The 25953-nt window shown below is 48.4% G+C and overlaps 2 protein-coding genes across 3 annotated transcripts in view; one reads left to right on the plus strand and one right to left on the minus strand.

Annotated features, from left to right (window-relative positions):
- Positions 1-3329, plus strand: part of KCNB1 (potassium voltage-gated channel subfamily B member 1) — a 110847-nt gene extending 107518 nt beyond the window's left edge. The window contains exon 4 of one of the 2 annotated variants that reach the window (XM_081096775.1): positions 2908-3329. The gene's annotated coding sequence lies outside the window, so the exon portion shown is untranslated. The remainder of the gene's footprint in view (positions 1-2907) is intronic. The other variant, XM_081096776.1, reaches the window with a different exon arrangement.
- Positions 1815-25050, minus strand: LOC308523104 (somatomedin-B and thrombospondin type-1 domain-containing protein-like). The gene is made up of 5 exons (XM_081096779.1): positions 24760-25050; positions 12688-12882; positions 9329-9407; positions 6563-6739; positions 1815-2297 (listed from the first exon to the last, which is right to left on the minus strand). Exons 1-5 carry the CDS (start codon positions 25001-25003, stop codon positions 2180-2182), a joined length of 813 nt encoding a protein of 270 aa, XP_080952905.1. The 5' UTR covers positions 25004-25050; the 3' UTR covers positions 1815-2179.
- Positions 25051-25953: the final 903 nt, after the last annotated feature.

Consider the following 25953-nt stretch of genomic DNA (forward strand, 5'->3'; position numbering starts at 1 on the left):
GACAGGGAGAGCTGGCTCCCCGAGAACCTGGCCTGGATGTGAGTTGGGCAGCCACTCGCTGGCCTCCTGGCTGTCTGCACCTCTCTCCTCTCCACGCCCCAGCATCTCGCCCCAAACCAGCATACACAGATGCTGCTGAAAAGCTTACCCAGTGACTCATTCACTCTCAGAGAGAGGGAACAGACAGTGATTCCCGGAAGCACCCAGAGTCCTGGTTCGGGAAGGAGGATGGAAAGGCAACAACATTTGGGCCAGTTCCTGCCCAGCCTCCAGGACAGCTGAAAGATACACCCTTCCCCCCAACTCCATTCTCTGTGCTCCTGGGTCCAACGGCCTGTCTCCCAAACTGAGAGGGGAAACTGAGCCGGCACACCCCTAGCCAGGTACGGGAGTCACGACTCCCCGAAAGCTCTGTGTCCACTACCGTGGTGCTTCCCCAAGTGGCAAGTGGAAAACTCGATCTGAGATGGTCTTACACCAGCCCAAGGTGGGACATTAAATAGTAGACTACAAGATGGTTTACAACAGCATGGAATATACTAACAAGGGACTGAACGGTACCCTTTAAATGAGTAAATGGTATGGTATATAAATTGTATCTCAATAAAGCTGTTAAAATCTATATTAATAGACAGGAGTGGGCTGGAGGGGGTCATGGGGGAAAAGGGTGGGCATATGTAATGCTTTCAACAATAAAGAATCTACAATAATAAAAGGATAATATGCTAATTAGACCAGACAGCCAAACGATCTTCCAGACATCCTTCCGGATGAAGCCACAGTGGCAGGGCTGAGGCAGAGGCAGTTAGGGGCAATCAGGCAGGCAGGCAAGCAGTTAGGGATGATCAGGCAGGCAGGCAGAGTGGTTAGGGGCAATGAGGCAGGCAGGCGAGTGGTTAGGGGCAATGAGGCAGGCAAGTGGTTAGGGGCGATCAGGCAGGCAGGCAGGCCAGCAGTTAGGAGCCAGTGGTCCCAGATTGAGAGAGGGATGTCCAACTGCCGATTTAGGCCCAATCAGGCCTAAACCAGCAATCTAACATCCCCCGAGGGGTCCCAGATTGCGAGAGGGTGCAGGCTGGGCTGAGGGATTCCCCACGCCCCACACACAAATTTCATGCACTGAGCCTCTAGTTATATATAACAGTTGACTCCCAAGAGGAGAAAATTAGTCCCCTTTCAAGTCTTGTAACTCTTCTAATTTGTCAGGGATCCAAGTCTCCATTAGATACCAGGGGGTCCTTACTATCTCTCACACGCACGCAAATTTCTTGTTTGAACAAGAAGAGAGCAGGTTTTATGCTCAGCTCCTTGAACAGGCAACAATACCTAGCCATACTTGTTTAGTTTCCATTATGTTCATTTTTCTAATTGTCTTCTAATTATAGCAACTGATCATTCATCTATTTGTTCATTTATTCAACAAATATGTATTGAACATTATTTCATGCCAGACACTGTTCTAGGCACAGGGGACAGTGCAGGAAACAAGACAGACCAAAACCCTGCCCTCACGGTGCTGACGTACTACTAGTGTAGGGAATCTTAGCAGTAGATGTAGCTCATGGGTTTCAAATCCCCACTGTGCCACTCACGAACTGGACGATCTCGGGCAAGTGGTCTAACCTCTCTGTGCCTCCCTTTCCTCACATGTAAAATGGAGATATAATTGCACCTAACTCAGGGTCCAACGAGTCAATATGTGAAAAGAGCCAGAACAGCGCTTGGCACTCTGTAGACACTTAATAAATGTTGACTACTATTATTTATTTTCATTTCTAGCTTGATAGAACATTCCTCTTTAAACACACGTATTTAAGCTGCCTTTTAAAATAAATTTATTTAAATGGAAAAAATGGGGAGGAGAGGAGAGTCCGTTAAAAGTAAGTGTACAGGTGAGAAGGACAGGGCAAAAGCCACCAGTGTGTGTGTGGGAGAGGACATTTGGGGAGCCAGGAACTAAGGGGAGATGTTCGCAAGGCTCTGACTAGTTGGCACTGAGTAGAAACATAAAGCTATTTTCATAACATAAGTGTCAACATAAGGACAAGGCTTATTCCTTCAGTCTCATATTTGCAGGCTCCTCCCCACTCCCTGACCCTGTGGATCCCAAGCTCTGGGACGGGAGGCTCCCTGGGAGGCCTTGGAAAGGAGGGGTCTTGGCAGTTATGGGGCCGAGACGCTAGATGAAGATGAGGTTATGGACCTCTGGGCAGGAACAGTCCGGGAGCTGCCCAAGCCTCTCCCACGTCCCTCGGCACCGGGGGTGGCCGGCCGCTTGCCACAGCAACAGCTGGTTCCTGCAAGAGACGGGCTTGGCTCAGTGGCATTGAATCTCTAGGCTCCAGGGCGTTTGCTGTGTGGGCCCCTTCCTCCATGCAGAAAATATTTCAAGTCATAGTTTACAGCAGCATTATATAAAGATGAACATAATCCAGGCTAGATTCATTATTACATTTCATGATTATTATATCCTTTTTCTTCTGGTTTTAAAAGAAATTTTAAATGTTTTAAATTTTCTTGGATCCTAAAAGTGGGCAGGCACTGGGCACTATGTCTACTGTGGCTGATGGAAAATGGCCCTGAGCCGGCCGCAGTGCCCACCCCAGAGGCCACGTGGGCAATCCAGACTCACTTCTTAAAGTACGGGGAGGTGGCAAACCAGGAAAGTTGCTTAACCTCCCTGTGACCCTTTTCAACACAGTGGAGTCATTAAGAACACAGGCTCTGCCCTGGCTAGTGTGCTAAGTGGTTAGAGTGCCATCCCATGCACCTAAGGGTCACAAGTTCGATTCCCAGTCAAGGCACATACCCGGGTTATGGGTTTAATCTCCGGTTGGGGCACATGTGTGAGGCAACCAATTGATGTTTCTCTCTCTCCCTCTCCCTCCCTCTCTCTCCTCTCTCTAGAGTCAAAGAAAGACATTTCCTTGGGTGAGGATTAAAACACACACACACACACACACACACACACACGTGCGCCATGGAATCAAGGAGTGTCATGACCCAGCTCCTAGGAGTCTCTACCATCTCTTCAACAGACAAGAGATATCCATAATCTCCGCCTCTCTGAAGTTTTGGAAGGTTCTGTGTGATGCTGTGTGCAGAGAAAATAAAAATGATCATGACAGCCTTAGCCTGTTTTGCTCAGTGGATAGAGTGTTGGCCTGCAGACTGAAGGGTTCCAGGTTTGATTCCGGTCAAGGGCACATACCTCGGTTGCAGGCTCAATCCCTGGCCCTGGTCAGGGTGCATGCAGGAGGCAACCAATTGATGTGTCTCTCTCACATCAATGTTTCTCTCTGTCTCTCTCCCTCCCTTCCACTCTCTCTAAAAATCAATGGAAAAATATCCTTGGTGCGGATTAAAAAAAATGATTGACAATAATAACTAACCATGTCAGCTATAAGAATGAAAGCTCTACTGCTATTATAAGTCAGCCACATGGATGAACCTTACAAACCTCATAGCGAGCTAAAGGAGCCGATTCCAAAAGGCACACGCCTGCATTATTTCACGTATTTAAACTTTGGGGGGAAAGCAAGATTAAACCATAGTGTTTAGGGATCTGCACCGAGTAGAGCTATTAAGAGAACTGTACAATGATTTGCCATGAAAGTCGGGACAGTGGTTTCCTTTATGGTTAGGAGCAGTGTGGGGGGCTGGGGGGCTGGCCAGGTTCTGTTCCTTGCCTGGGTGGTGACTACCCACATGTGTCTCCTTTCTAAACATTTATTAACCTGTTCATATATGTTTTAGCCAATTCTCTGTAGGCATAATTCAAATCTTTTTAAAAATGCAAAATAGCTGTAGCCAGTTTGACTCAGTGGGTAGAGCGTCGGCCTGTGGACTGAAAGGTCCCAGGTTCGATTCCGGTCAAGGGCATGTACCTTGGTTGCAGGCACATCCCCAGTACGAGGTGTGCAGGAGGCAGCTGATCGATGTTTCTCTCTCATCGATGTTTCTAACTATCTCCCTTCCTCTCTGTAAAAAATCAATAAAATATATATATTTTAAAAGTAATTTTAAAAAAGGCAAAATAATGATAATAGTAATAACTACTGATCAAGTGCTTATTATAAGTGTTGGGCACTGTCCTAAGCTTCTAAGCACAGTGCCTGGCACACAGTAGGGGCTTCACAAATGATAGTATATAAGGATTGTTGTCATCCTCATGATACAAAATGGAGCTAATGTCTCTTGTCTCTAAAGGGCTTGGGGGCCTGAATGGTGTAAAGCACCTACCTGGTGCCCAGCACACCACAGGTGCGTGACTATGGCAAGTGTTCCTCCTGCTTGTCCAAAACTCAGAGACACTTCTCAGGCTAAATAAACCCTCCTAAAAATCCCCAACTGACAGGCTAATCCCTCCCGGCCCTGGCCCTTTGCAAGCCTGCCCTCGCCAGCTGCCCACACAAAGAATCCAGCTGACAGCTCCCCTCTGTCCTCACTTTGATCCTCCTCCTCTGCCAGTCCTGCCTGGTGAGCTCATGCCCCAATCAGACCTTCCATCACCTGTTGTGAGCCTGGGTATGGTGGGAATGGAGAGAGGCAGCTCTCCCTGGCACAGCCCTGGCTCTGCTTTCCATCCCTGCCCCTTCCTGGTGGAGTCAAGGTTCTGTGACCCTTATCTCAGCCTCACCAGAGTGCCATGTCCCACATCCTGAAATATTTGCATCCAAAAGGAGAAATTGGGGATTAATCTGAGTGTTAGGGCTAGAAAGGCTTACCCAAAGATCGGTGAATAAACCAAGGCTCTCAGAAGTGAGCGTCTAGCCCAAAGAACACATCTCCAGTGGTAGAATCTCAGGTCTAAGTGGGAGAGCGATCAGAGTGGGGTGGGCAGAGTGGGCCTCTTTAGAATGTGATAGTATTCTTTGCCATTTAGTTATTGGGCACCTACTATGTGCCAAGTTCATTATATCCATTACATCTCATTTTCACAAAGTACGTATTACATCCATTTTATGTTAGACATGACAATAGCAGCTTCCGCTTCTATGAGGGGCCAGGTGCTGTGCAAAGGGCAGGGGATCCTTCCCACAACTCAAGTGGTGGGGACTGTCAAGTTCAGGTGGAGGGCTGGCCCAGAGTCACGCAGCGAATAAGGGCCAGAGATGAGGTTTGAGCCTGGATCTGTGCCATCTCAGTGCCTCTTGTTCACGTACGTCTGTCTGTAACACCCTATTTGTCACTGGCATTCCCTGCTCTAGGTCTGCAGTGAGTGGGGCTGCTCAATTTTAAAAGGAAAGAAATTCTCTTTGAAATGGGAGAACTCCCTGGACAAACAGACCCCAGAGGGTGCTCTCATTCCTACAGTAAGTATAATAATCTCTGCACCAGAAAAGCACTGTCCAGGGAAACAGTCTAGAACTTGGCTCAGGGATCTGAACCGTATACGTTTAAATCCCAGTTTGACTACTGGCTAGGTGTGTGACCTTGCACATCTCTTTGCACCCAAGGATCCCAAAAGCATCCATTTTGGGTTCTTGGAATGTTTCAATGGCATATTGTGTGTTAATGTGCCCTTACTTCCAAACATGCTCCCCCTCTCTCACTCCATCCAGGCCACAGTGGCGTCTCACTCCCACCTCAGGGCCTTTACCCTTGCTGTTCCCTCTGCCTGGAACACCTTCCCCCAAATATCCACATGGCTCCCTCCCTCCTTTCCTTCAGATCTCTGTTCAAATGTCACCTCCTCAGTGTCACCTTCCTTGAAAAGCAACAACCCCCAGAACTTCCTTCTCATTCTGCTTTCTTTTCCTAACACGTGTCCCATCTGACGAATGACAAATTTACCTGCCTGACGTCTGTTTCCTCACAGCAAAATGTTGTCTCCATAAGAGAAGGGACCGCATCTGCCTTGTTCACTGCACCTCCCCAGTGCCCCAAACATTGCCTGGCACACGCTCAATGGTAAGCGCTCAACAAATATTTATTGAATGAATGAATGAATGAATATAAAGAGCTTAGAATAATGCTCAGCACATAGTAAACATTCAATAAATGTTAGCTGCTATTATAATTAGTACGCTAAGTGCTTCCTGAGACACCTGTTCTTGTGGGGAGCGGTTGCGGGGACTGATATCGTCCAAGTCTAGGTCAAATCCTTCTTTGTGGCCTTGGCTACAGCACACTGCCTCTCTGAGCCTTGGTTTCCTCATCTATAATATGAGAGTCACCAAACTTGCCTTTCGAGGGAATTTTGAGGATTCCACAATAATACCAGCTCTCTTTTCTTGAGCTCTTTCTGGGTGCCAGGAGATATGCTAAGTCCTTGGCTTGCACAATCTTGCTTAACCTTCACCTTTGCTCCATGGGGAGTGCATCTTACGATCTGCATTTTCAGGAAATTGGAGTTCAGAAAGGTGATGAGATTTGCCCTGGGTCACATAACTGGAAGTGGCAGGGGCTGCTCCTCCTCAGACACTGAGACCAGGACCTTCCAGGGCCCCGCCCTGACCAGGCAGCAGCATCTGGCTCCTGTGGCACCATCACCCCTCACGGAGCAGAGACGCCCTGGGCTCTGCAGTCACACTTCCCACGCCCCAGTCCCACTGCTCACTCTCTGGCCCCGCCGCCGTCCCCGTGGCAACGTCGGCTCCTGGCATCCTGGGCAGGCCACTCACACCTGACACAGACCAGGTGGCCCTGGGTCAGATACTTCGTCCACTGGGCATGGGGTGCCCTCACCTGCCGGCAGCTCCCTGGAATGGGTCCCAGCTGGAACTGGACACAGTACCTGCAGCCACACAGGGAGACACCATCCCAGGCACCTGTGAGCGTTTATGGAGCACCTCCAGTGCACCTGGCCCTATGCAGGCCCAGGCTGATACAATTTCTCTCTGGTATAGTAACCTTTGGGTCAACGCAATCTGCAAAAACAGGTTGCATTCAACAAGAGGCGTGGCTCCTGCGCTTTTAAGTTAGCCTCCTTGAGGGCCATGGTCAGGCCCTCTTCCAAGCACTGCATCCAAAGACTATATGGTTCATTTCTCATCTGTCTCCTCACTAGAATGTCAGCCCCAAAAGGCAGGAATTTCTGCTTGTTCTGTTCACCATAGTGTCCAACTCTTAGAACAGTACTGGCTCAATAAAACTGTGCTGAATGAATCATTTGCTCCAATAAGGAACTCCTGTGAGGTAGGTGTTGCCCCAGTTTACAGAATAGGAAACAGGATCAGAGAGTTAAGTTGTCTACAGTCACAGCTAATAAGAGGTTGCGCCTAAAATGGAACCATCGATAAACCCCAAAAGCCTAAATTGACGCTCCTAACCACTCCATTTCATTTCACAACGGATCCTATTTTATAGAAGAGATTCCATGAGAATTATTTAAAAGAGAAACTTCCCATGATGGGGTATTTGAAGAGCCAATTTGCCAGAATTTTACCTCTACCCAACTTTTCTACAAATGGCAGTAAATGGCACCCCCTGCTGGAGGAGATGCAGCTTATTAAGGACTCAGGGGTGACTGTGTGGGGCTACTGCCCCCTGGTGGCTGCAGCCTTTGGGAAGCCTCAGCAGGAGACAGTTTCCTCCTAGGACAGCCCCAAACCTGTCCCTTCCTCTCTGAGCTGCCCCCAGAACTCTTCAGGAATCTGTTCCTTACCAGAAGCCTGTGATCAATGAAACTTCTGTCTTCCCAATACACTTTCTCTTCCCTTTTTGTGGTTTATTTGGGGAACTCTTGCCCTCACCCTATTTGATCGTGGAGGGGCAACCAATCTGGGTGGCTGGTCCTGGCTGCCCACACCTGCCACTAGCCTGGGCAGATGATTAAAGCTGACCAATCAGAGTTCCCATCCTCCGGGCCACAGTGATTGGTTCAAGGATGGGCTGGATTCAAGCAGGACCAATCAAATTCTCCTCCAGAAATAACACACTAAGACTGGAGGAAGGGACCTGGCATTGCTAAGCTGGGAGGATGTTGGGCTGCTGGTTCCCACACTGGCCACTGCATGGAGAATATTAGAGAGAGAGAGAATGAATACGAGAGTGAGTCCTGACAACACTATTTGACCTCATAATTGAAGTAACACTATTTCAAAACTTCCTTCCCAGTTATATAAACCAACGATACCCCTTTCCACTTGAGCCAGCGTGAGCCTTCTGTCACCTGCAACAAAAGGAATCCTAACTAATATAGCTCCCCCTCTCTCTCCATTGACACTGCTTTTGTTCAGACCTTATTCTTTCCATTGATATTTGTTGAGTACCTGCCATGTGCCAGGCAGTATCCTGAAGCTTGACCTCATCACCACCATCCCCAGCCCACTGGCCTGCCTCCAGTCCCTGCAATTAACTCTTCACAAGGTACAGGGCTATCACCCTGGTCCAACCCACATTCCTCTCTCGCCTAGACCCGTGGTCGGCAAATTGCGGCTCACGAGCCACATGCGGCTCTTTAGCCCCTTGAGTGCGGCTCTTCCTAAGCCTTAGGAGTACCCTAATTAAGTTAATAACAATGTACCTACCTATATAGTTTAAGTTTAAAAAATTTGGCTCTCAAAAGAAATTTCAATCGTTGTACTGTTGATATTTGGCTCTGTTGACTAATGAGTTTGCCGACCACTGGCCTAGACCATTGCAATAGCCTCCCTATTGATCCCTGATTCCCTTCTTGCCTCTCTCCAAATATCATTCAAAGGGATCCTGTGGAAACTCAAGGGAGATCATGTCACTCCTCTGCTCAAAATCTTCCCATGACTCCCGTCTCATGAGAAAGTGTCCAGCTTCTCACCACAGCCGATAGGCCCAGTGAGATCTATTTCTGACCTTATTTCCTACACTCTCATTCTCCCTGCATTCCAGCCGCACTGGTCTGGCTGATCCTGAACACACCAGGCATGCCCTGCCCAGGGACCTTTGCACTTTCTGGTCCCTTTTGCAGACCTGCTCTTCCTCTAGAAAGCCTTCTCCAGATCTTAGTTCAAGTGTCTCCTCAGTGAGGAGGCCACTGGCACTCCCACCCTCTTCCCTGCCTTATTTCTCTGCATAGGACTTAGCACCATTGACATGCTATTTGTTTCTTGTCTGTCTCCTCCAACTAGACTGCCCACTCCATGAAGACAAGTAATGCCTGTCCTTTTTCGCTCCTTGCTATAGCCCCAAGGCCTATCACAGTGCCTTTCATATAATGGGCACTCAATAAACATTGAGTGAGTGAATTAATTAATTTTAATGGAGACCAGTTATTAAGGACTTCAAAAGCATGTTAATGAACTTACAAAAGTAACAGGACAAGAAATGGGAGGCAAGGTAAGAGAAAGACATGATGAAAATGTGCACAAAGTTTAGTTTGACTTTGGGTTCATTTGCTTCAACTTACCCTAATATCTCCTGCCCCTTGGGGACACTTTGCTTTTTCCGTTCTTTCCCGTATCTGCCTGTGGTTATCAGAGCAGGGACTGTGGGCCAAGGAGAAAACAGTTAGGTAACTCAGCACGGCCACAGGAAGCTGAGGTAGGTTCTCCTAGCTTCTGAGTCATTTATAAGGCAGCCCTAAGGAGACTATGGGATCCTGAAACTGGATAAGTGGTCCCCACTAGTACCCTTTATGTGATGCTGGAGGAAGGATCATATTTATTTCTGAGACTCAGGGCCTAGCACAGTGAGTTGCATGGGGGGTCTCAAAAGTTTTTCAAATGAATGATTTTTATAAATATATGAGTGAGTAAAAAAGCAGATAAAAGAATTAAAAACTGGTTAGATGGATGGTTGGATGGATGGATGCATGGATGGATGGATGGATGTCTAAAATGATGGAAGAAAGGAAGAATGGATAGATGATGAGTAAATAAATGGGAAGAAGGGATAGAAAGAAGACAGAGATGATGAATGCAAAGAAGATGGATGAGGAGATGACAGATAGAGAGATGAATGAATAAAATAAATGGATGGAAAACTGGACACATGGATGGATGGATGGATGGATGGATGGATGGATGGATGGGGAGATGTAAGGATGGAAGAAAGGAGGTACAGAGGGATGGATAGGTAAATGAATTAATACGTTATTTTGTTGGGCCAACTTCCAAGTCTCTTCCTTTCTAGAACAGACAGAAAACACAGAAAAAGAGAGGTTGGTGATTCATTAGGAAAATAACAAGTCCAAAGGAAGTCCCTACTCCTCCCCATTCCCTGAGTGATGGAGCTGAATCAAAGAGTTGGTATTGCCCGGCTGGTGTGGCTCAATGGTTGAGCCTCAACCTATGAACCAGGAGGTCATGGTTTGATTCCTGAGTTGCAGGCTCCATCCCCATAGAGGGGTGTGCAAGAGGCAGCTGACCAATGATTCTCTCTCATCATTAATGTTTCTCTCCCTCTCCCTTCCTTTCTAAAATCAATAAAAATAATTTTTTAATGTTTGGTGTTGAACTAATGCTAGTGACCTAGAAAAGGCCCACACAGGGGCAGCCCAAGCCCCTCTCCTGCTGCTGCCATAGACACCCTTTGTGGGCTTGGTCTTTGCCATAACACTTAGTATGAAATCCCTTCCTCTCTTTAAACATCCATGGTGCTCCTTTTGGTGCAGCCTAAGGAAGTGAGGAAAGCCCCAGAGAAGCCCAGTTCTAGTCCCAGCTCTGCCTCTTATAGCTGAGTGATCTTGGTCAAGTGACTGCACCTGCTGAGCCCTTCTCCTCAACAGCAAAATGGGAATACTAGTACCTATATCAGTGATGGCGAACCTTTTGAGCTCGGCGTGTCAGCATTTTGAAAAACCCTGGTGCCGTGTCACATATAGAAATTTTTTGATATTTGCAACCATAGTAAAACAAAGATGTATATTTTTGATATTTATTTTATATATTTAAATGCCATTTAACAAAGAAAAATCAACCAAAAAAATGAGTTCGCGTGTCACCTCTGACATGGGTGTCATAGGTTCGCCATCACTGACCTATATCATAGAGTTATTGTCAGAATTATGTAAGATGATTTATGGTGAGCAATGTATCTTGGGCACGTTTTGTGTCTCCATGAGCCTTGGTTTCCACTCTAAAAAATGAGAATAGTATCATTGGCCTCACAGAGTCAAGGAATGTGGCAAAGTGCTTGGTACATAGTAGGGGCAGTCAGGTAGGCTTTCCTAGGAAACTGACATCTGGGCAGGAAATAATAGGCGGGGCAAGATTAGATTCGGGTGACAGGGGAGAGGGAGAAGGATTTTAGGCAAAAGGAATGACATTGCCACTGCCATCATCCCATTGCCACCACCCGGTCCAGCCACCATCCTCTCTTGTATGCACCACTACAGTCACCTCTTCCTTGGCCTCCCTGCTGCCCCCTGACCCACTATCCCCACGATGATCAGAATGAGCCTTTAAAATGTGGGCGGGGGTGGGACGCCAGCAGGCGTGGCTCAGTGGTTGAGCATCGACCTATGAACAAGGAAGTCACGGTTTGATTCCCGGTCAGGGCACATGCCCGGGTTGTGGGCTCGATTCCCCAATATGGGGTATGCAGGAGGCAGCCAATCAATGATTCTCTCTCTCTCCCTCTCCTTTCCTCTCTGAAATCAATAAAAATATTTTTAAAAAAATAAAATAAAATGTGGGCAGGGGCGCTTAGAGATGAGGTTACAGGAGGCAAGAGCTTACAGGCCATGATGAGGCACTTGGGTTTTACTCTAAGGGCACTGGGTCACTATTGGAGAATTGAAAGCAGGAGGGGGGACACCAGGGTAAAGTTTGTGATGTAGTTGTAGAATGGCCTCTCCCCACCAGGCTGCAGCATGGAGCCCTGCTGCCTGCTCTTCTACTCCTTCAGGAAAACCGCTGTACTTTCTCAGTCACTTTCTTCAGCTACAAAACCGGCATCACGTATTTTTTTGTAGCGGCATAAAAACTTTTGTCCAGGTGTGCAATGTAGCTAACTTCTGTAGTTGTGCCTGCCCTGCATCATTCAACCCAATTTTCCTTTGGAGAATACCCCTCCCCTAATCTCACTCAAATAAGACTGACCCCCCTCCCAGCATCAAAGGGAGCACATGCCCAGGCTTGGCCAATCAGTGTACTCTATCGCTCTGGGCATATTGATTAGTTCAGCAGTGGATACATGACCCAGGTCAAGCCAATAAGATATCATCCCAGGACATTTGCTGAAACTATGAGGAAAGAGACCTTTTCTTCCAGCTGTTAGGTTGGAGGTAAGCCTGGAGCTATCAAAGACCATCCCCAGCTGGCCTGAGAATGAGGCCAACTCGAAGGAAAACTGAACTGAGAAACGGAGAGTCCTGGCCACATTGCTTGCGCTCCTGGATCCAGCCATGAATCCATCCCCTGGAATTTTAGTTACATGAGCCACACCTTTTTTGGTGTGTGTGTGTGTGTGTTTTAACCTTTATTGTTGGAAGTATTACATATGTCCCCTTTTTCCTCACTGTTGATCTCTCCCAGCCTGCTCCTACCCCCACCCCAGGCCTTCACCACCCTATCGTCTGTGTCCATGGGAGCCACACATTTTTGCTCAGGTCAGTTTAAGTTGGGTTTCCCATCATGTGCATACAAAGTCCTGATGATTCACACTGGGAGATGAGTAGAAGACGAGATACCCAGAGGAAATCAGAGCTTCTTACCTTGTCCACAAAGTGAGAAGAGGGGATCAGGGCAAAAGGAAGGCAAAGTCTTACCCCAAACTTGGACCCCACACAGGATCTGACAGTCCCCTGGTGGCCACCCAACTCACACAAGGACTGCTGGCACTCCACTCCCTGGTGGCTCCGGTACTCCACGCAGCCAGCCTGCTCTTCCAAATGGGGGCAGGGAGCACCCCCATTCCTTGGCTCCTGCAGGACATGCCTCCTGCGGACACGGTAGGAGACCTGACAGGGTTTGGCACAGCGACTCCAGCCACTCCACTCTGCCACAATGCAGGAGACAGCTGGAAGAGAAGGTAGAGTCTCCAGGGGCAACTTGCACGGCTTTGGGCTGGCCTGTGGCCAGATCTCCACCTTCCCACAAGCCAAACCCTCAAAAACACCATGCAGAGCACTAGGACTCCTGCAACCCTAAGCCCATGTCTTCCTCAAAAGTTTCTCTATAATAACCGTTTATACATCTACCTAAACTTAACATTCCCATGTTTTATTCATCCATCATCCTTCTGGTGATCATTTAAGTTGTTCTTGCCACTCATTCCTTCAGTAAACATTTCTCTTTTTTTAATATTTTTTATTGACTTCAGAGAGGAAGGAAGAGGGAGAGAGAGATAGAAACATCAATGATGAGAGAGAATCATTAACTGGCCGCCTCCTACTGGGGATTGAGCCTGCAACCCAGGCGTGTGCCCTTGACCAGAATTGAACCCGGGACCCTTCAGTCTGTAGGCTGATGCTCTAATCCACTGAGCCAAACCAGGCAGGGCAGTAAACATTTCTTAAGCACTGAAAACAACTGATTTCACCTCTCTGTGCCTCAGTTTCTTCCTGTCAAATAGAAATAAAAAGAATATTCACCTAATAGGGAGGCCTTGAAGATTCAACTGGATACAACATACACAGCACATGCTTCTGGCACATAGCAAGTGCTCGGTAAGTACAGCTAATCCTCTGCTGCAGCAACATGAGCCTCAGCTACAGCAACAGCATGGAGTGGAAAGAAGACTCTTACAGAGGTTGCTTCTGGTGACATATGTACACACAGTTTAAAACCTGCAAAACAGTGCTACACAACGTTTAAGCATTCCCACAGGCATTATATGCAACACTAGAGGCCCAGTGCATGAAATCCGTGCAAGGATCTCGGCCCCCTCCGCAGTGGCAGCTGCCTCTGCCTCAGCCCTCACCACCACGACTTTGTCCGGAAGGTCATCCGGAAGGACGTCCAATCTAATTAGCATATTATGCTTTTATTATTATAGATATCTACGTTGATCCTCATTATTTAAAGATTCTGTATTTGTGAATTTGCCTATTTGCTAAAATTTACTTGTAACTCCCAAATCAATACTTGAGATGCTTTGCTGTCATTCACACACAGCAAAAGTTTCCAGTCGCCCAAAGTACAGCTGATGTCAAACGAGACTCAATCTGCCTTCTGGGATGGAGGCGGCAGGTGGCGGTGCCATGCAGAGCAAGAAGCTCCAGGTCAGGGGCCAGTCGGATGCGGTGAGTCCCAAGCCTCACACACACCACACACAGTCATGCACACACACACACTCATGCACACACAGGGGGCTCCTACCGTCAAACTTAATTCACTCATTCCACAAATATTTACCGAGCAACTACTGTGAGTCAGGAGACACAGTGGTGAACAGAAAGACAGGTGGGTGCTCATGAAAAGCCCTCACCAGCTCTGAGACATGTCCTAGTTCGGCAACATGAAAATGTGAGACAAAGTACACCCTTGAACTGAGGGAATGAGGTTATTGTGTTGGAAACACAGTGCTGCTTCTGGCACCTCAGGAAGACATGTAGCCTTGCACAGATCTCCACTTTTAGCAGAGCTGAAATGCTCAGAGGAAGGAGGGAGGGAGGAGGGAGGAGGGAGGAGGGAGAAGGGAGGGATGAGAGAGGTAGGAGGGGAGAAGTAGGGAGGCAGGGAGAAAATCAAGCGTGGCAACCTAACAATCATGATTGCTTCATCATGCACCTGATAATGACATCAATGATGTCACTGGTGCTGAGCCAGGCAGTCACGTGTAACCCTTACAACAGCCTTAGGAGATGGTGTGTTCTCGGGCCCCCTTTGTCCTGTACCCTCTGGGAAGCCTGTGCATCACAGAGGCTCCCTGACCCCAGATGCCACCGGACTGCAGCGCAGGGCGGTGCTGGTAGGAAGGAGAGTGCTGCCCAGGTGTTTGTTGCCCCCCCCACCCCCACCCCTTGACTCAGCCTGGCTCCTGGTGAGGGGGCGCCTTCAGCCATGAATCCTGCTCCCACCAGGCTCCCATAACACCATTTCCTCCTGTAGCCCATTGTGAATAGAGCCCTTATCAAATTCTCTTCCACTTCATTATTCTGGGCATGCCATCTGTCACTTGCCAGGGCCCCGATTCCCTATACGTATTTGTACTATTGTCAAACCATCTCACAGAAGAGGCAACTGGAGCTTAAGGGGGCAGCATATCTAAATCAAGCCAAGGAATTGGAGTTAGACAAACCTGGATGCGAACTGCAGGCTCACAGGTCTGGTGCAATGATGAATGCAAGGCACTGAGGAGACTGTAAGTGCTCAGAAAAACGGTGATCTTTATACATTTGTTTGGCAACTATTTAGGGCCTACTGTGTGCCAAGCACTGAGCTGGTTGACAGGAACACAGATGAGCAAAGCAAAAAATGCCCCTTCCCTGGAGGAGCTGACATTCTGCAGGAGAAACAGGCAATAAACAATACAACCTATGATGTAATTTCAACTAGTGATCTGTTCTCTGAGAAACAAGAAAGCAGAATAAGAACGGCAGGGGTGAGATGATGAGAAACTGTTTTAGATGAAGGGGTCAAAGGAGGCAGGCCTCCAAGACAAAGAACATCTGAGGAGTTGATAGAGGGAACTGTGTAGGTACCTGGGGGGTGGGGGGTGGGGGTGGGGGGTAAGGGAGAGGGATTCTAGGCAGAGGAAATGGGCAGTGCAAAGGCCCTGGGGCAGGGTCAAGGTTGCATGCTGCAGAGATAGTGAGGAGGCCAGCCAGTGTGGCTGCAGCAGGAGAGAGAGTGTAGGAAGTGATGTCAGAGACGGAGAAGGCAGTGATAGCATACAGGGCTTTGATGACTATTATAGGAATCAAAGGGGAGTACCAAAGTCCCACCATGATTCTCTGCCCTGCCCTGCCCTACCCTGCCTGTCAGGCAGATGAGAGATTTGCAGAAAATTAGGCAAATGCCACCCTACACTTCTTTCCATGTGGTTGGCATCTGTGAAGTCACCAAGCAGCATGCTCATGTGACATCCCCAGGGAACTGTCATCGCACCTCACCTAGACCTAGGGTTGCAACTCAGTACATTCATGTGATTATTCATGGCTTGTCAGCCTCTGCCACTCGTGTTGGCTCCACGGAAGCTCAGTCCTTGTTCCTTGCTGAATCCCAACACCAAGCACAGTCACTGGCACATAGGGACCCAGTAAATCATGAGTGAATGAATACTGAATGAGCAACGCTTGCCTCAGCAACAACAAAGGAAATATGACCACAGGTTGGCATTGTAACAAATACCACCAGATGGCGGTGTTTCTCAAAGCAAAGACCATCCCACCTTTTTCTGAGTAAAGGAGAAATTCTAGCTTATCAGTGTAGCTAAAAAAGAGGGGGCAGAGGAGGTGGGAGCTTTAAAGGCTGCTCATCCCACCCTAGGGACCCAGATAACATCGTGCCAGCTGAGCCTGCTGGAGCCAGACCGAGTTTCCCACAGTCCCCTTGGATCCCTCTGCCCCCACTCTAACATCAGGAAATGCCCTTCTGCACAATCCAAACCCCACCTTCTTCTCTGAACCTCACTGCCCAGCCCCCTGACTGTCCATCCTCCTCACTGTCTACCAAAAGGATTTTTCTGGAATGCAGCTCTGACCTGTCACCTGAACTCCTTGAGTGATTCCGATATCCTATTGACCTGGTTCACAAAAGTTTTTTTTGGTTTTTTTTTGTTTTGTTTTTTATAGTGGATCATAAAGACCCCCAAGCCTAGTGGCTAAAATTTAAGTTGTTCCTAGCCGAAACCGGTTTGGCTCAGTGGATAGAGTGTCGGCTTGCGGACTGAAAGGTCCCAGGTTCGATTCCGGTCAAGGACATGTACCTGGGTTGCGGGCACATCCCCAGTAGATGTGCAGGAGGCAGCTGATCGATGTTTCTCTCTCATCGATGTTTCTAACTCTCTATCTCTCTCCCTTCCTCTCTGTAAAAACTCAATAAAATATATTTTTTAAAAAAAATTTAAGTTGTTCCTGCAACACGCCCTCGGTCATTCACTCCCTCCTTCTATTTAGTGTCCCAGCACCAGTTTACTTCGAGTTCCTTTAAATGTACAGTCTCTCATAGCTCAGTGGCAGGCAGCTGTCATTTCTACCCTCCCAGCCCCCTTACTGCCACCTTCTGGTAACAATGCCTCCGTTTTCTTTGGAAGAACCAATCCTCCCCACTCTCAGTCCACATGGTTTGAATAGAGTGACCTCATCCCTTATTCCTTTAGTGCGTCTGTGAGACAAACATGGCCAATTGACATATTCCTTCTCCTCTGCTCAGTGAATGAATCAAGGATGAGCATATAACCCAAACTGGGCCCATGAAAACCATCCTAGGATTTTGGTTGGAACAAATGGGGAAAGAAAGCTCTCATTCTACTAGGGACACCAGTTCAGAGCTACTGGGTACTACCTTTGCTACCATTTGGTGACAGCCTGCCTGAGAATGAAGCTATCAGAAGCAGAGCTGAAAGGTGGAGAGAGATAGAGCCCTGATGATATCCTCAGAATCCCTGGATCCAGCCATGCCTGAAACCAGAATCCATGAACTGTTTCTTAGTTACCTGAGCCAATCAATTCCCTTGTTAACTTAAGTCAATTTGAATTATGCCAAACCTTAGAGTAATGACTAGGGCAATGGATACATAAATGCGTAAATGGGGACATTGATGCTTACAGGGCTCAAGTGAGAATTAAAGGATATAAAATACATGAAAACATTTGGTAATGAACTTGGAAAATAGGAAGCAATGATGTCCATCCTTTAAGGCCTTACTTGTCACTCCAGCTCCACCCTCTCCTTGCCTCCATCCCATCCTCACTGATTCTTTCCAAGCCTCATCTTGCTATCTTGCTCTGATTAAAATTCTTTCACGGCTACTCCGTCTTCTCAAAATATAAGCTTGAGGGGGGTCAGAGCCCCATCTTCCCAGCCCCATGGCTTCTAGCTGAGCTGGGCACACAGCAGATGGCCAGCGGTGTGACTGAACTGAATGTGGGCAATGTCCGGTGCTCCTCTTCCACCTATAGGCTCAAGTCTCCCTCCCCCTACTGAGCAACCATATAGTGTTGTGGTCTGGAGCCAGACTACTGGGTTTCAAATCCAAGATCTGCTGCTTAATAGCTATGCAACTCTGAGCAGGTCACTACCTCGGTGTGCCTCAGTTCCTCATCTGTAAAATGGACATGAAAACACTATTCCATAGGGTTCTTGTGAGGTTTAAAGGAGCCAATTTATTTAAAGCACTTAAGCCCTGGCTGGGTAGCTCAGTTGGTAAGAGCATCATCCTGTTATGCTAAGTTTGTGGATTTGATTCCTGGTCAGGGCACACACAAGAATCAACCAATGAATTCATACATAAGTGGGACAACAAATTGATGTCTCTCTCCCTTCCTCTTTATCTCAAATCACACACACACACACACACACACACACACACACACACACCTAGTACCTCCCTGGCACTTGGTAAGTACTCAGTAAGGAACCAAGATGGCAGTATAGGTAAACACCGGAGAATGCTGCCCCGCACAACCACTTCACAAATACAACTAAAAGACGAAACGGACATCACCCAGAACCACAGGAAAGCTGGCTGAGGGGAAATTCTTCAATTAGAAGGAAAGAGAACAGCATACCGAGACTCAGAGGAGGCGCAGTGTGGAAAATACAAAGGTGCGGAGGTATGCGCGTGGAACGGGCTGGTGGCTGAGGGCGCGGTTGTCTGTTTCAATCGGGAGGGAGGCTCAGGCCCTGAGCTCCAGTTCTGGGCGAGTCTCTAGGGACCCAGACTCAAATGGAAGAAGCGGGACTGTCTGGCATCAGTCAGAACGCCAGGGCAGCTTTCTCTCCGAGGTTTGCAGCAGTTGCTGGGACTCTGAGAGGCACAGCCTCTGGGGACGGGACTGAGAGCAGCCATAACTGCTCCCTCCGCCCGCCCTGTTGAACCCATGCGACCCGCCCCGCCCAAGCCCTGCACAGAGCCATTTGCCGGATAGCCTCAGGCAAAGGCTAGATTAGCACCTCCCCAGAGGACAGAAGTTTTCCCACTGCAGACACAGCTGACTCTCACAGCCAGTTGGCCTGGAGGTCAAATCCCCCCAGTATTAACTACAACAATCAAGGCTTAACTACAACAAGACTGCGCACAAAGACCACTAGGGGGTGCACCAAGAAAGCATAAAAAAAAATGCGGAGACAAAGAAACAGGACAAAATTGTCAATGGAAGATATAGAGTTCAGAACCACACTTTTAAGGTCTCTCAAGAACTGTCTAGAAGCCGCTGATAAACTTAATGAGATCTACAAGAAATCTAATGAGACCCTCGATGTTATGATAAAGAACCAACTAGAAATTAAGCATACACTGACTAAAATAAAGAATACTACACAGACTCCCAACAGCAGACCAGAGGAGCGCAAGAATCAAGTCAAAGATTCGAAATGCGAAGAAGCAAAAAACACCCAACCGGAAAAGCAAAATGAAAAAAGAATCCGAAAATACAAAGATAGTGTAAGGAGCCTCTGGGACAGCTTCAAACGTACCAACATCAGAATTATAGGGGTGCCAGAAGATGAGAGAGAGCAAGATATTGAAAACCTATTTGAAGAAATAATGACAGAAAACTTCCCCTAGCTGGTGAAAGAAATAGACTTACAACTCCAGGAAGCGCAGAGAACCCCAAACAAAAGGAATCCAAAGAGGACCACACCAAGACACATCATAATTAAAATGCCAAGAGCAGGGAGAAACTAAGATGGCGGCATAGATAAACACCGGGAAATAGTCGCCTCCCACAACAATTGAGAAATATCCCAAAGGACGGAGCAAACACCGCCCAGAACAACAGGAAGGCTGGCTGAGTGTAATTTCTACAACTAGAAGAAAAGAAAAGCACGCTGAGAGCCAGAGGAGCTGCAGAGGCTGAGTGCAGAGGTACGGCGGCGGCTCGCGCGCGCGGAAAGGGGGTGGCACCTGAGGACACGGCTGTCTTTTTGAATCACAAGCTCCCGACTGCTCTGAACTCCGGTTCTGGGAAGTCTCTGGGGACCCAGGACTCATACGGGGAGAGGCTGCTCCGTCAGGCGGCAGCGGGCGAACTTGAGGGCGGATTCCCCTCAGAGGTGCTTGCAGCCGTTACCGGGACACTGAGACGCGCGATTCCGGGCGCGGAGAATCAGCCATAGCTTCTTTCCCCGCACTTTTGACTCCCTGAGACCCCGCCCCACTCAGGCTGCGGCAGAGGCTTTTGCATGTGAATGTACCTAACTACAGCCCAGCCAAGCAGACCCGGAACTTCCAAGAGAAGGCCCAAGGCCCCGCAGCGGCTTGCATTACTTCACAGCTGAGCCTCTTCGTGGCGGCTCCGGCTGTGTGGCCTCAGGCAAGGGCTGAATTAGCACCTCCTTAGATCCAGGAGCCACTGTACCCAGTGGTCAGAGGGGGACCATTCTCCCACTTCAGACACAGCTGCTTCCCACAGCCAATTGGCCTGGAGGTCAATTCCTCCCAGTGATCCTACAACAACCAAGGCACCAAGAGTGCACCAAGAGTGTCCACCCCAGGTAACTGGGGAGGCTGAGCCACTGGGCCCTACAGGACACCTGGCGCACAGGGCCACTCTATCAACACAGGGAAGCAGCCAAAATGCGGAGACAAAGAAACAGGTCACAATTGGCAGAAACGGAGGAGGACAGACGACTGGATATAGAGTTCAAGGCCACGTTTATAAGGTTTGTCAAGAATTTTATGGAAACCGCCGATAAATTTAATGAATCCCTCAAGGAGTATAGTGAGACCATGGAGGACATGAAAAAGGACCAACTAGAAATTAAGCATACACTGACTGAAATAAAGAATAATTTACAGAGATCCAACAGCAGACAAGAGGATCCCAAGAATCAAGTCAAAGATTTGAAATACAAAGAAACAAAAAATACCCAACCGAAAAAGAAAAAAGAAAAGAGATTCAAAAAATATGAAGATAGTGTAAGGAACCTCTGGGACAACTTCAAGCGTACCAACATCAGAATTATAGGGGTACCAGAAGGAGAGAGAGGGCAAGATATTGAAAACCTTTTTGAAGAAATAATGACAGAAAACTTCCCCTACCTGGTGAAAGAAATGGACTTACAAGTCCAGGAAGCGCAGAGAACCCCAAACAAAAGGAATCCAAAGAGGACCACACCAAGACACATCATAATTAAGATGCCAAGAGCAAAAGATAAAGAGAGAATCTTAAAAGCAGCAAGAGAAAGACAGTCAGTTACCTACAAGGGAGTACCCATCCGACTGTCAGCTGATTTCTCAACAGAAACCATGCAGGCCAGAAGAGAGTGGCAAGAAATATTCAAAGAGATGAATAGCAAGAACCTGCAACCAAGATTACTTTATCCAGCAAAGCTATCATTCAGAATGGAAGGTCAGATAAAGAGCTTCACGGATAAGAAAAAGCTAAAGGAGTTCATCACCACCAAACCAGCATTATATGAAATGCTGAAAGGTACTCTTTAAGAAGAGGAAGAAGAAAAAGGAACTCTTACCATTTGCCACAGCATCGATGGAACTGGAGAGCGGATAAATACCACAAGATCTCACTTATTTGTGGAATATAATGAACAACATAAACTGATGAACAAGGACTGATCCAGAGACGGAGAGGCTTTGATTGGACTGTTGGGCCTTGGAGGGAAGGTAGGGGAGGGTGGGGGCAAGGGGGAAGGATCAACCAAAGGACTTATATGCAAGCATATAGGCCTAACCAATGGACACGGACAACGGGGGGGGGTGAGGGGATGAGCGGGGGGGGGGGGGGGTAGAGGGTACACATATGTAATATCTTAATCAATAAAAAAATATTAAAAAAAATAAAAAAAAATTAAAAAAAAAATGCCAAGAGCAAAAGACAAAGAGAGAATCTTAAAAGCAGCAAGAGAAAGAAACTCAGTTACCTACAAGGGAATACCCATATGACTATCAGCTGATTTCTCAACAGAAACTTTGCAGGCCAGAAGGGAGTGGCAAGAAATATTCAAAGTGATGAATGCCAAGAACCTACAACCAAGACTACTTTATCCAGCAAAGCTATCATTCAGAATTGAAGGTCAGATAAAGAGCTTCACAGATAAGGAAAAGCTAAAGGAGTTCATCACCACCAAACCAGCATTATATGAAATGCTGAAAGGTATCCTTTAAGAAGAGGAAGAAGAAGAAAAAGGTAAAGATACAAATTATGAACAACAAATATGCATCTATCGACAAGTGAATCTAAGAATCAAGCGAATAAATAATTTGATGAACAGAATGAACTGTTGATTATAATAGAGTCAGGGACATAGAAAGGGAATGGACTGACTATTCTTGGGGGGAAAGGGGTGTGGAAGATGCAGGAAGAGACTGGACAAAAATCGTGCACCTATGGATGAGGACAGTGGGTGGGGAGTGAGGGTGGAGGGTGGGGTGGGAACTGGAAGGAGGGGAGTTATGGGGGGGAAAAAGGAGGAACAAATGTAATAATCTGAACAATAAAGATTTAATAAAAAAAAAGTCAAAAAAAAAGTACTCAGTAATTGTTAGGGTGTGTTTTTTTAAGTCATCCTTAATATCTCTTTCTACTACAATCAGTTACTGAAGTCAGTCAACGTTACCCCCTGAATCACTCATAAAAAAACATACTTCTCCCCATCCCTTGACTCCTAACTAACTGGTCACCATGTCCCCTCCCGTCCTGCTCCTCTGGGAGGTAGAAAACTGAACTTGTTCCTGATCTATTTATAAGACCTTGGCTCCACCCAGCCCAGACAAGCGGGCAGATCCTAGGTCTGCTGCCTTTTTGACACCTTCCCAAAGGAGCAAAACAAAGAGAGACTCAACGCTTTGAGGCTCCTGGGCCCACCAGCCCAAGCTCTTTATAAAATGGAAAATGCTGGGGAACTGATAACACCATGGGATACTGTGGACAAGGGTCAGACCGTGGGAAAGTATCACTGATCCCTCTGCCTGTCTCCTTCCTGGGTCCCCCACCCCTGGGCTAAGGCAGGGGAGCCCCTATGGGGGCAGCCCCACTCTGAATGACCCCATGCACTCTGTACAGAAAGCAGACAAGTACAAAAGTGTTTCCAAGGCAGTCCTTCTGCAAGTTTATTCTGGGGGAGTCTCATTTGCTATGACTTGGGAGATACAACACCCCAAATTACTTCTTCCTCTCACTGTTGCCTGACTTTCCACCATTAGCCACTCAAACTTGTAGGAAGCAGACACAGGATGGTAGAAGACACAGGATCAGACCAGGTTCAAAACCTGCTGGAATACCTTGGCTGGCCAAAGCTTTCTCCTCTCCAAGCCCAGCTTTTCTCATCTGCTGAATGGGAACATTATTATATGCAGGGGCCCCAGAGTGCTGTGAGAAAGTAAGCAGGTTTGATGAGACACCCAGCTTAGCTCTTGGGCACAGACATGGTAAATGATCAATAAATGTTGGGTGCCTTCAATTTTGAGTTTTTAAAAATTGTAAAGTCTTGCCCTGGCTGGTTTGGCTCAGTGGATAGAGCATCAGCCCACTGACAGAAAGGTCAGGGGCTCAATTCTGGGTCAAGGGCGTGTACCTCAGTTGCAGATTTCCCAGCTCATTCGGGGTACAGGGGGGAGGCAACCAATTGATGTGGCACATTGATGTTTCTCTCTCTCTCCCCGCCTCCCTCACTTCCACTCTCTCTGGAAATCATTGGGAAAAAATATCCTCAGGTGAGGATTTTTTTTTTTTTTTTGTAAATTCTTACATTTTAAATGTAAATTCTTTTCCATGTAAATTCCTGAAGGACCACTGATGTCTCAGGATAGAAGGGTCCAGTTGCTATATCGCCTGACAAAATTGGGTCATATCCACTTTACAGAAGGTAGATTTTTGTCTCCAGTGGGTGTGAAAAACTTACACCTGGGATTTAGAGAAGACAGACTCCTCCCCACTAGTAACTCAACAAATCAGCCCCTGATTTCAGAGCCGGGTGGGTACTACGCAGGCGGGGTCTTTACAGGAAATGCCTAGACCGTGGTCCCTTGGCCACTCCCAGCACCAGGACCACAGGGAGGCGTCACCTCCACCTCGGCTGGCCCAACCAAGGTTTAGCCTGCTCCTCCCCCCACCCACCCCCAGTTCTTCCGGCCCTCGGGGTTCACCCAGCCCTCGGCCTTCTCAACACCCTCTCCATTTGCCCTGTGACACCTTCCCCCCCATGTCTGCAATGCAGCTCGTGCACCCAATCCTCCCTTGCACCCCTCCAGGCCCCACGTCTCTTCCTCCCCACTCCCACCCCTTTAGGGTTGCCAGATAAAACACCGGACGCCCAGTTGGATTTGAATTTCAGAAAAATATAATCAATGGCTTTTAAAAGTGTGGCCTGTGCAATATATAGGACGTACTTATACTTAAAAAAACGTATTGGTTGTTTATCCGAAATTCAGGTTTAACTGGGCATCTGGTATTTTTATTTGCTAAATCTGGCACCCTACCCCAACCCCAGCGCCCTCTCCCACCTCGCACCCCTCCATGTCCCCAACTCGCCTATTTCCGTTCAGTGTCCGTCTCGCACCGGTGCCCTGGCCGGCGCGCCTCTTCCATGAGCCCCCCACCCTCGAGCCCCTTCCAAATCCGGCGCGTAGTCCTTGCACCCCCTTCTCTGGAACACCCCTCAACTCTCCAAGCATCCCCCTCCATTCTGCCCCCCCGAGACTCACGCGCCCTGGTCCATGCCTCGCGCAACTTTCTCCGCGCGCACCTCCAGGCCCAGAACCCTGCGTGATCGGCACCCTTCTGTCCCCCGCCGCACCCCCGAGCCCCGCTCCGCAACGCGCCGGGCGCACCTGGGCAGGCCCGCGAGTAGTCCGCGCAGCAGTCCCGCGCCGCGCCGCACGCCTGGTCGCAGAAGCAGCGCGGGGGCCCGCGGGCTGCGCAGGTCAGGTCACGGCCGGGGCAGCAGCGGCCCAGCGCCGAGCAGCCCTGCCCCGGCCCCCGTGCGTCAGGCGGCCCTCTCGCCCAGGACACCGCGGCCACTGCGGCCAGGGCGAGTGCCAGGGGCAGGGTCCGATCTGCTTCGCGAGGGGCCATCGCTGAGCGCAGACTGGGGGGCGGACCCCGAGGGGGACCGACCGTAGCGTCCCGCCCCGTATTGGGGCGGAGGCTCCCCGCCCGACCCCTCCCCTACCTGTCACGGAACTGATATCCACCGCCGTTCCTCCCACCCAAACTCTGCACAGCTAGTGGAGGTGGAATGTCAAGATAATGGTGAGAATCATCGCAACAAATTTGCAGGGTTTCCCCAGGTTCCAGGGAAATTGAGGTGACACAGAGGTTCATCAGAACAATAAATAATAATATAAAACAACAATCTATTGTTATAACAATAATAACAGTAGTAGTCACTATACCACAATTATAATAGCAATAACACCAGTAATAGGTACCAATATTACCTATATTAATAAAAGCATAATATGCTAATTAGACCAATGTCCTTCCAGAGGAAGCCAGGGCTACAAGGGAAGCCCAGATCCCGGGTGCCAGAGGGAAGCTGGTGCTGGCAGCCGGGGGAAGAAAGGCCTACTCTTGCACGAATTTTGTGCATTGGGCCTCTAGTCTATAATAATAAAAGCATAATAAGCTAATTAGACCAGACAGCCAAATGACCTTCCAGACGTCCTTCCAGACAAAGCCACAGCAGTGGCTGAGGCAGAGGCAGTTAGGGGCAATCAGGCAGGCAGGCAGAGGGGTTAGGGGTGATGAGGCAGGTAGGCAAGTGGTTAGGGGCAATCAGGTAGGCAGGCAGGTGAGCGGTTAGGAGACAGTGATCCCAGATTGCAAGAGGGATGTCCGACTGCTGGTTTAAGCCCAATCCCACTCTTCCGGATTGGGCCTAACCAGCAGTCGGACATCCCCCAAGGGGTCCTGGATTGCAAGAGGGTGCAGGCCAGGCTGAGCCCTGCCCCCCCCCCCCACTGTGCACTGGGCCTCTAGTTAAAATAATAATAATAGCCATAATAATTGCCAGGTAAGGAGCC

The sequence above is a fragment of the Myotis nattereri genome, assembly GCF_964212035.1.
Source record: "Myotis nattereri genome assembly, chromosome: 8".
NCBI classification, from domain to species: Eukaryota; Metazoa; Chordata; class Mammalia; order Chiroptera; family Vespertilionidae; genus Myotis; species Myotis nattereri.

Bases quoted from the DNA above. Each gene is read 5' to 3' on its own strand.
- LOC308523104 (XM_081096779.1), bottom strand. From the start codon at position 25,003: ATGGCCCCTCGCGAAGCAGATCGGACCCTGCCCCTGGCACTCGCCCTG. The intron at 9,408-12,687 runs GTGAGTTGGGTG...CTTGGCCCACAG, and splicing joins GGAGTGCCAGCAGTCCTTGT to TCCCTGCTCTGATAACCACA. The intron at 2,298-6,562 runs GTGAGCAGTGGG...CGTCTCTTGCAG, and splicing joins GACGGCGGCGGGGCCAGAGA to GAACCAGCTGTTGCTGTGGC.